Raw genomic sequence first — 10,420 nt, 5'->3', positions numbered from 1 at the left:
CATCATGAAAAGTCCCCCAGCAGCATGGAAGGTGCAGGGTTGCCTGACACTTTGAAGGCTAATCTTAAAATAGGGCTTTGCTCTCCCAAACTGGGAGCTGGTTCTACAGGAACAAGATACTTCATCTCATTCTGCCTTTAAAAACCACAAGTCAGCCTGCAGTCTGAGAGCAAAGTGCTCTGACAGGATGTGATACTACGAGAGCTTTAATGACAGATCCCAACTTTTCAAGCCTTTGTATCTGAGAAGGATTCAGTGCTTTGGACTGAAAATAGTAAAAAATATAACAAAAGCTGTGTATGTACATATTTCATGATAAACTACCCATAAATATGTATATTCACAGTAAAATGTCCATAGATTGGCCCTATAGTTCAACTTTTATTTTTGTCTTCTAAATATTGTCATTTCATATTTCAACTCAGGATTATTTGAGTGCTATTTTTCTCTTATGTCTGAAGTAAGTTTAATTACCAAAGATGCTGTGCTGATACTCAACCACGTCATCTTTTGCATTTTTGTTTTTGAATGCAAACGAACACCTGATGAAAGCATCAGGGTTTTTATCTCAAAAATATGAAATAGAAAACAATCAGCATTTATTCATACAGAATTTTTACAGAAAAAAAAAAGAGCAAACATCTGATTTTTGGCCTTTCAGGTATGAAAACACCTTTAACACAAGCGACTGCAGAAAAACACGAAACACAAGAACTTCACATTAAAGCCTTACAAACTTGGAGACGCAGTAATAAAAGCTTTGCTTCTTGGTAAAGCCGTGATGAAGAACCTGTTGAAGGACTTTAGTTTGGTAGGATCTCAGTCTTTTGAGTCTCTGTGACAAGTTCAGAGTCTGTATACTGTCCCATCCTGAAGCTTCAACAGTGCTGCTACCCCCTCCTCAGTGATGCTGACTGTTTTGAGTCCTTATAAACAGCCGTGGGGAGAAGTGTGCTCACAGGCTGCTTGCTTACGTCCCATCAACAGGAGGGAAGCTGCTGTTTGTGGAGCCACCTCTTCTTCAGCTTCTCTGCTTTGGCTTTCTCCTTAGAGGCTGAAAGATCAGACCAATAAGTTGTTTTTTTTTTTAAATGTGACTTATGTCCCCACAGCTTTCCAACTCAAACACCCTTTAGAAAGGACATCGAGAGTAAATATGCCAGTCTGAAGACTGAAAATTGGGAGTGTCGTCGCAGTCTCTGCAACAGGACGCCCGGGAGAGCGAGCGCCTCTCAGTGAGACGGGACATCATTGTAGCAAAGCTCAAATTGAGACAGATCATCGTCTTTACAGACTACTGCCACAGAGTGTAGCTTGCAGGTGTTTATTTTAAATCAATAACACAAAGTATTAAGACCAAAGAACAAAAAACATGGCGGTAAAATCTCTCCTGAAAAGCCTCAGGGGCAGAAAACCTGGTGAGTGGTGACAACAACATTAATAAATATCATGGCATAAATCTGACCTGTGTGGCAATAACCGCAAAATTCTGTAAAAGATTTAAAGAGATCAAACCAATGACAGTTAAACAATGTGCAGGTGTGCACAATCCAGGTGTGCAAAGCCTGCAGAGACTCGACCATATCTTTACTCGTCTCACACAAAGACTTCTATAACAAACAGGTTTTACCGTAACTTCTCGATGAACCCATCTGTAACTGTGACCTCAAACTTTTCATGCCTTTGACCCCATTTTACAGATAAAGCTGAAATCACTGTGTACTTGGCTGTAATTGGGGTGACCAAAGATCTAAATTAAAGTATTACCACTTTGCGGCCATCTCTGCAACACCTAATTCCCTGGTCATTTATTCTCTAGAAATTATACTTCTATCTACACGCAGTTTCATAGTAGAAAGCAAAAAAACCATCCACCTTTACTACGATAAGTAAACCTGCCCGCCTCCACCACACAGCTGAGGCCACCGTAAACCTCACCTGTACATGTCCAGCATCAACATCACTGGCTCATATTTCCACCATCTTTAGAGCTTCAGACTTTTCTGGGATTTGTATTCAGGCCCCACCATCTCTTTTATAACAAACTGTGCAGAAAGTAATCAGTTAAGAAAAAATAAAGTCTTCTTTTTTTTCCTTTTTAAGCTTCTTATCTTTGGACGACACATTGCACCAACTGGACTGTAAAAGCTGAAGTAAACTTCCTCTGGTCATCAATCTCAGGCTTGTTCTGAACGTACCCCAGTCTTTCTTGACAAACTGCACTGCCGCACTTTTATTCCACCCCTTCTTGTTCTGGAGGGACAGCATCTCATTATCTGAAAGCAGAAGGACATTAAGATTAAAAACACTGAGCAGAACGCCGGTCTGAAAGTCTGAAGACTGAAAGCTGTGAATGTCGTCGCGGTCTCTGCAGCAGGACGCCCAGGAGAGCGAGCGCCTCTCAGTGAGACGGGACGTCATTGTAGCAAAGCTCAAATTGAGACAGATCCTCGTCTTTACAGACTACTGCCACAGAGTGTAGCTTGCAGGTGTTTGCTTCATTTTACATCAGCAACACAGAAGCTGTGTTCACTCAGTATTAAGACCAAAGAACAACAAACAAGGTGATAAAATCTCTGCAGAAATGCATCTCCCTGTATCATGGAGTAGAAAACCTGACAAAAAATTAAGTATGGCGGCGCCACCAGCTTACTTGTGGTCCTGCAGGTTCCTGGTCCGTACAGTCTGGACCGGATGAACTCCTCGGCCACCTGCTGTTGGAAGGACGCCAGCGTTCGCTCCTTCACCGTCGTCACTGTGTACTTCCCCTTCAGACTGACAAACAACACGAGTACAATAAAAGGACGGAAAGAAGAATGCGTGTTTGATCAGCTTCACTTTAGTGAATAATGATCGTCTCACATATATCAGGATCAGTTTGAGACTTCTTCAGTAGCACCAGCATGCACTTTCATTGGATCCAAAAGGCTGAGAATTAAAACAAATCTCTGCACACAGAGTCCAACTAATATCCTAAATTTAAAGTGCCCAATGAGGTGAGAACAATGAAAGTATCACATTTCTGTATCATTATTTTATTGAGAGGTTTTCAGCATCTTCACTTCCTCTCTGAAATGTCACTGAGTGGATTCTGATCAGTGGGTCCAGCAGTCAGTGAAGTGCTTGGTAACAACAGATTTTGTCTAATCATGGTGGGTGAGGAGCTGCAAACTGGCTTTCATCAGTGAATCAAAGTTTGTCTACCAATATTTTATCTGCAGAGATGTTCCCAAAACAATCAGTGGGTCTCTCCTGCTAATGAACTCCAGCTCCACCATCATGAACCATCGCTGGAGGAGAAACTCATGAGGACAGGCTGGAGCAAAGTCTTCATTAAATTAGACTGAAAAATATTAGTTTGAGACACTTCCTGTCTTCAAATACATCATTTTCTCTTGTTTCTATTGGTGCCTGGTAATGTGTAACAACAACAAGGTATTTGCTGACCACACTAAATAATAAAGAATCTGGCAAGTCCACCCAAGTAAAGCGTCTCTCTTAAACTCTGAAATAAAATGGTTTAAAAACATTGACATACTTCCGGGCATTTGCCAATTTCCCACTCCTTTTCTTTTTCTTCTTTCCATCTCCCCCCTCTTTTTCTGGCTTTTCCTCCTGTTCACCTGGGTGAGGACAGGTTGATTTAGCTGAAGTCACAGATCTGAAGTTCAATCTGCTGCTCTACAAATCAGTGCCCAGTCCTTCCACAGCATCAGCTAAATGGTTAAAGATGTATTAAGAAAGCTTCTTTACCTTCATCTTCAGACTGTTTCTGCTTCCTGGAGAAAAGAAAAACAAACAAATGTTGTGAGCACTGAGTGAGTTGATGGAGACGATGTGTTAAATCCAAGAATTAGACGGGTAAACTTACTTTGAGGAAGCTGAGTCGATTTCCTCCAACACGTCAGCCGATAAGAGTTTTCTTTTCTGTGGAGAAAACAGTCTGTGAAACTGCAGGTTCACACATCTTTTAGTTTTTCTACGGCATTAGGTCACACTGAAAGGCAAAAAGAGAGAACTGTTTTTTGTCACTTTGCATTTTGAGCTAAAGTGAAAAATGTCAAGAATGGGACTGGAACAAAACACTGACATCCTCCTCCAGAATCAATCAAACCAGGCGTGCTACTTCCTGCCTCTTTACTGTAAAGCTAAGCAAAGTTAACCACCCTGCAGTGAAGAAGACTCACAGGCAGAGGGATTAAAAACAATAATGAAGAAAAATAAATAAAACTCTCCTCCCCATCATTTCCTTAATGTTGCTTTAATACACCTCAAACAGCACAGCGGTGTCTCCTTCTGAAATGAACACCCTCTGAACTCTTTTCAGATAGAAGTAAAATAAAAGAAAGCACTGATGTGTGATTGGGTTGAGCCTGGATCCTGAACTATGAAGCAACTTCAGCATACTCAGGCTCTCCTGATCTGGCTTCACTTAAACTAAAATCAATAGTCAGACTGTAATGGGAGTTAAACAGGTTCTGCACTTTCTGAATCTGTTAGTCCGCTTGTGTTAGGGTGATGTAAATTTCATCTTTAGACTTTAAAAAAATACTTTAGCTCATATTAGTGTCAATGCAGTGAGCTCTGAGGATTGGTGACACCATTTTCTAGGCGATCCATTGTTCAGCAGGCAGTAGTTTTGAACTTGTCCATATGTTTTCTCAGGAGCAGGTTATGACTTCATGAGAAGTTACCATGGTTATGCACCCTGGTAAGAAGGTAAATGCATTTGTAAAACTTAAAACTCAGGGTTAGACAGGGTCCAGGCCTCTGAAAGTATTTGAAACCATTTAAAATGACACACACTGACCTTCTGTTCTTGGAAGAGCTCCTGTCTCTTCCTCCTCTTCTCTTTTAGCAGCTGCTTTTCCCTGCAAACAGAGGAGCATTTCATCAGGTTTATGGATAACAATGACACAAACACACAACTGTACAGCTTCTGCTGATAATGTAATAACACTTATGGGGAATTTTTGCTGGTGGCGATCAAGCGTAAGCCATTCTCAGGGGGACTGCTAATATTCTGGTCCCTCATGTATGAAAATACTGCAAAAACCGGCAAACGCCTCAGGATATTTTACTGATCCGTTTGTGGCCCTGCTGAGGTCACCCTTAAATCTGACTAGACGTGAAGTTTATGACAGAACTGTTACAAATGTGGCTAATAAAAAGGCCTCTGAGTGTGCAGTCCATATCGGGTTTATTTTTTGACGCTTGAAAAGTTTCTCTTTTAGACATTAGCCCAACTAAACTTCGTCAAACAATTCAAAGATCCAGACCAATTTGATGACACAGAGCTGTGCGTCTGAGAGTACACAACAGCTAAAAAATACACACGTTGTGAACATGAATTTTGTTAAATTTCGTGCTGCCGATTTGATATACGCCTACGTAAAAATTACGTAATGTATCTGTAGTGTTCACTGGAATAGAGACATCTGAATGCAAAGTTTTTTGAATGGAGTTTGGCCCAACCGTCCCAGCACAGGTTAGCTAGCGGTTAGCTACCTTCTAGCGGTATCCAGCGCCTGTTTCATGCTCCGCAGAGCCGCAGCTTTGGAGTCTTCAAAGGTCACCTCCTCTGGAGCTTCATCGTCGCTAGACTCCAGCGACAAGGTGAAACTCTCTGCGGGCTTTTCGATGCCCGCCGTCTTTGACGACGAGCTGGCTTTCCCACGTTGTTTCTTCGCCATGTTGTCCAGCGTTGTGAGACGTCATCAGGCCACGCCGCACACAACGTGACGCAAAAAGAATGAACCCGACTGATCGACCAACCAATGACTGCAGCCCAACAAACAAACCGTTTTAGATAGATCTAAATGAGCGAATGATAGGATTATCTAATTCTAGAAAGTTTTCCCATTTTATATTTGTATTAATTTAATATTTATTTAATAAGTTGTTTGTTGTTTTTGCAGAATATATTTCACCATCCATACAATGATGCCAACATTTCAATATCTCGAAATGTCTAGTTAGTTACTTCTGAGTAAGTCAAACTTTTGAGATAGAATATCATCTATATTACAGTTAACGTTTAACAATTTAGGTGTTTGTAACTGTAAAGTTTGTTGTAGGTAGTATTTTCCAACAGATTTTTATTCATTTATTTTAAATTTAAGGCCAGTCTCTCAAAATTGTGACTTTTTAACTTAAATTTTCGACTTAAGAATCTTGAAATCAACTTATTCAGAAGTTTCAGTCACTAAAATTTTCAGATAATAAGTCGAAATTTCTATTTAAATCTGAATTTTATTTTATTTTATTTTTTTGTTTCAGTGGCGGAAACAAGTGTCTATATTTTCCTCATTATGTGCTTGTTTTGTAATATCTGGAGGAAAATGTTAACTACCTGTGCTTTAATTTTGAAAGATAAAACCGGAAAACCATCTCCTCTTTATTCTAGGGATCTGCCGGGCTGTTAGTAGTGAACGGGACTCGGGCACAATGCACCGACTTCTGCTCGTGTTTGTGGCCGCTGCTGGGGCCTCTGTCTTCGTCCTCCCGCGGATGGATGCGTCCCCGGCGGTCGGGCCCTGCGTCGCCCCGCTGCAGTGGGAGGGAAGGTGGGTTGTGTACGACCACAGCACCGGCAGGAACAGCCGAGCCGCCGTCTCGTACGACGCCCTGAACCAGAGGATCCGAGTCCTGCAGCAGCACAAGAAGCACACCCCGTGTCAGAGGTAAGACCAGTAAATAAACACAAAGTAAACATGTTGTTTACAGACTGCGTTTTATTACTGCACACAGTCAGTGTGAAGAGTTACAACAAAACAAGCTGCAGCTGTAAATCTGCGCTTAATAATCTCCAAATCATCTATATAAGCATCACTCCATTTATCATTAATAATCATTAATAAAGCTGATTTATAATGGATTTGGTCCCAGCTTTAAGCTCTTCTTTTCTGTAAGATCGGCTTTGTTTTATAGTTTATATGTATTTTTATTCACAAAACCAACCCATAATTTACACCCATAGTTATTTATACTGCAAACACTACAAAAAGTAATAATAGTAGTAGTAATAATGATTATAAAGGTCATATTCGATTAATGGATAAATTATTTTCCCATGCGTTACACATCAGTGCTAAAGATCAGATTAAAAAACACATCAGAGACTGACTTATAACTGTACTATTAATCTATAAAACAATGTTTTGTTTAGTTTTTTGCATTTTTGTGTTCTAAAAAGGGTCATAAACAGTCTGTTTGAACACTTCTCAGCCTGGACTAAAGTCTGGAGTTGTGAAATGTTCCCTGGCTGGTAAACGAGGCCACAGAGCGACTTTGGAGTGTTTGGTTTGGGCACAGAGGACTATCCTGCCAAAAGTAACCATCTTCAGACTTTAGAAGACAGAGACACTATCAAACTCTTGGACAGTTTTCTTGCTGCCGAAATAGATGCCCTATAGTTTCTGTGCATAAGAAATGGAAGTAGGAGCCACGATGTTGCCCACTGGTTTTGGATTCTGCGATTTGAATGTTGAATGTTTTATGTTTTGGCCACTGCTCAGGTGGTTTGCTTCAACTGGATGTGACCATGTTTGGATGAGAGCATGCAGTGTTATCACACAGATCCAGCAAGTAACAGACTAATAAAATATTAGACTTTACCAAAACTGAAGCACAAACTTCTTAAACACCAGGATATACGATTTGTTAGATAATTTATTAAAAATGCTCCAAAAGGCACCAACAGGACAAACACAGTGGAGCGCTCCGGTTCTTTCACTGGATTTACTGGAGCTGAGGCCAAACATAGAAATGATTAAAACACATTCCAGTTAAATCAGCCTCTGTAGAGTTCTCATCAAGGGGAAAACTATCCATAGACACCAAAAATGGGTTTGTAGCAGGCTGTAAACATGATTAGTTCTACTGTAAAATCGGTCATTTGAACCTGGGAGTCTGTGCAGAATGACTCAGCTGTGGAGCCGGACTCTAGTGGACATTAGGGGAACTACAATTTCTGATATCTTGAGATTGGCTTTTAGCTCCGTAGGTTGATGCTTGGTGGTGAGACTTTTTTTCACAGTTCAAAACTATGAGTCAAGCAATATCTATTTGATCTTTTTTTTCCCACTGTTTGTGTTTATACACCGCTCTCTGTGTCTTTTGTCCTCTGCACAGTCCCATCCAAAAACTTCTTTAACCTCTTTGTTTCAGGTTTTTTGAGTACATCTACTTGTATCAGAGCATGGTGATGTTCCAGATTGACCAGAAGACGAAGGAATGCTCAAAGATCGCTCTGACTGAAGCCTGGGATCCCTTCGACGTCCCTGATAACTCCACCTTTGAGGATCAATACTTCATCGGCGGCCCTGGGGACAGCATTGAGGTTCAGGAGTGGTCAGATAGGAAGCCGGCACGCAAACGTAAGTCTGAGATTTTTATGCTTTCAAACAGGCCATAGTGAGTGCTGAAGAGTTAGGTCAGTGTTAGCGTAAATTCAGCACGTCCTGCAGCTGCTTTATAATAACAATAAGCCCTTTCACTGTGGTTTTATTGAATTATGAGAGTGGCTGTAGCTTCTAAATGACTTCTTTTCCACGAAAAAGAGTAATTCTACATTTTACATGCATCCTTTCGTGAACTACCCCACACTAATATACAGTACTGTGCAGTACTGTTCCTTTATATTTATCTAGGAAAATGTAATAAACAGTATATAGGTGTATAAGGAGTTGAAAGGATGGCTTGACAGTCAATATGTGGTGTGACCACCTTTATTCTTCAACACAGCCTGAACTCTCTGAACTCTCTTAGGCAACTTTCTTGTAATTTATTAAATAATCTTCAGCAAAAGTTCTCCAGACGTCTTGAAGGACATTCAAAGCTTTTCTGTGGATGTTGGCTGCTTTTTGTTCCATTCTCTGTCACATTGCTTTAATAATATTAAGGTTCAGGCTCTGTGGAGGCCAGTCCATGACTGAAAGTGTTTTTTTTTTCTATCCAAATATGCTTTTATTGGCAGTGTGTTTCATCACTGTCATGCTGAAAAGAAAGCCGTTCCCAGTCAGATTCTTCCTACATCCAAAATCTGACTGCATTTTTCTTGGTACAATTTTAGATTAGGCACTGGAGCCATGGTGGTGGAGATGAGGTAAGAGTGGTTGATCCAAAATTTGGGAAGATTGTTTTTATTGGTTTGAGAGGGGTTACTACAAGACATTCTCCAATGATTTGCCAATACAGCCACAACTCCCACTACCCACTGTGAGAAAACTTTTGGTTTTTGTGTGCTGCTTCTGAAAAGGCAGAGCTGGCACCTCATCTGAAATCTGCTATTTCAGTAACTTGTCCTCGTCTCTCCACCAGATGAGACCTGGGTGGGCGTTTACACCATGAAGGACTGCTACCCAGTGCAGGAGACCTACACGAGGAACAGCAGTGTCACCACCTCCACCCGCTTCTTCAGCCTGGAGCTGGGAATCAGCGACCCCAACGTTTTCACCCCACCGAGCACATGCCAGTCAGCCCGGCCTGAGAGGATGGTCGACCTCGAGTGCTGAGACCTCATCAGATCTCACCTTTGACCTTAAAAGCTAAACTGCAGTTTAAGTCTGAAACCGCTTCCCTGTTTAGTCATTCACTATTGAAGTATACTGACATTTTGTTTGAGGTAAAATTACAACTGTACTTTAGTCTGAAACCAGTGCCACAGTTTCAAAATTCTCTACTACAAGAGTAGCACTTACAGTAAAATAACTCATTCTGCATATGCCCTGTCAGTTAAATACTACTAATATATAACTACTACAGTTCAGCGCTTCCCAAACTATGGAATCAGGACCCTCGAAAAGGTCAGAAGATGAGATCTGAATGGTTTTAAGATGATTCATGGGAAAGACAAATCGTTACTATTTTGTAACCTGCTTTTATTTTGTGACTTGTATCTTTAAATTTCACTACGACATTTGGGATACTTGTATGAAGCATGATGTGTAAAGACTCAAAGCTAAAACTGTCAGATATCACTGGAATAAAACGATTATTTTCCTCTGAAATGTTGTGAAGTTGAAGTATAAAGTAGTATGAATTAAAATACTCCGTACAATTACCATAAAACTGGATAAACACTTTATGAATGCAGTAGCTTTCTATAACTGTCAGACACTTTAAGTAAACATTATTTTTTTGTGTGTCCTCACTTAGAGCCTGATGGTACTTTTGGCTATAAAATCCATCACATGACATCATTCAATTACGTTCAGTTAACTCTGTGCTCGAAAGGGACTTTAAGAGTTTTGATCTCATTATTACAATTATGGGTAAACCATCATTTCCAGACTGCCAGCTTTGAGTTAATTTCCGTATGATTCTTCTTTTGCCATTTAAATTTATCCCCCAGAACTAAACACAGTAAGAAATGTAAGCAGGTGTACGTAGATTGTTTCCCTTATTTTATAGACATTTT

The 10,420-nt window shown here is 40.5% G+C and overlaps 2 protein-coding genes across 2 annotated transcripts; one reads left to right on the top strand and one right to left on the bottom strand.

Moving 5' to 3' along the window:
* Positions 1 to 577: 577 nt before the first annotated feature.
* nol7 (nucleolar protein 7) lies at positions 578 to 5,764 on the bottom strand. The gene is made up of 8 exons (XM_026149365.2): positions 5,509 to 5,764; positions 4,811 to 4,871; positions 3,872 to 3,927; positions 3,754 to 3,779; positions 3,539 to 3,623; positions 2,654 to 2,775; positions 2,199 to 2,276; positions 578 to 1,054 (listed from the first exon to the last, which is right to left on the bottom strand). Exons 1-8 carry the CDS (start codon positions 5,691 to 5,693, stop codon positions 981 to 983), a joined length of 687 nt encoding a protein of 228 aa, XP_026005150.2. The 5' UTR covers positions 5,694 to 5,764; the 3' UTR covers positions 578 to 980.
* Position 5,765: 1 nt separating this feature from the next.
* Positions 5,766 to 10,010, top strand: epdr1 (ependymin related 1). Its single transcript, XM_026149378.2, has 4 exons — positions 5,766 to 5,989; positions 6,407 to 6,683; positions 8,170 to 8,378; positions 9,322 to 10,010. Exons 2-4 carry the CDS (start codon positions 6,448 to 6,450, stop codon positions 9,513 to 9,515), a joined length of 639 nt encoding a protein of 212 aa, XP_026005163.1. The 5' UTR covers positions 5,766 to 5,989; positions 6,407 to 6,447; the 3' UTR covers positions 9,516 to 10,010.
* The last annotated feature ends 410 nt before the right edge of the window (positions 10,011 to 10,420 follow it).

Source organism: Astatotilapia calliptera, chromosome 18 (genome assembly GCF_964374335.1).
Source record: "Astatotilapia calliptera chromosome 18, fAstCal68.1, whole genome shotgun sequence".
Lineage (NCBI taxonomy): Eukaryota > Metazoa > Chordata > Actinopteri > Cichliformes > Cichlidae > Astatotilapia > Astatotilapia calliptera.
Note: the sequence above shows the minus strand (reverse complement) of the source record. Positions and strands in the feature narration are given on the sequence as shown.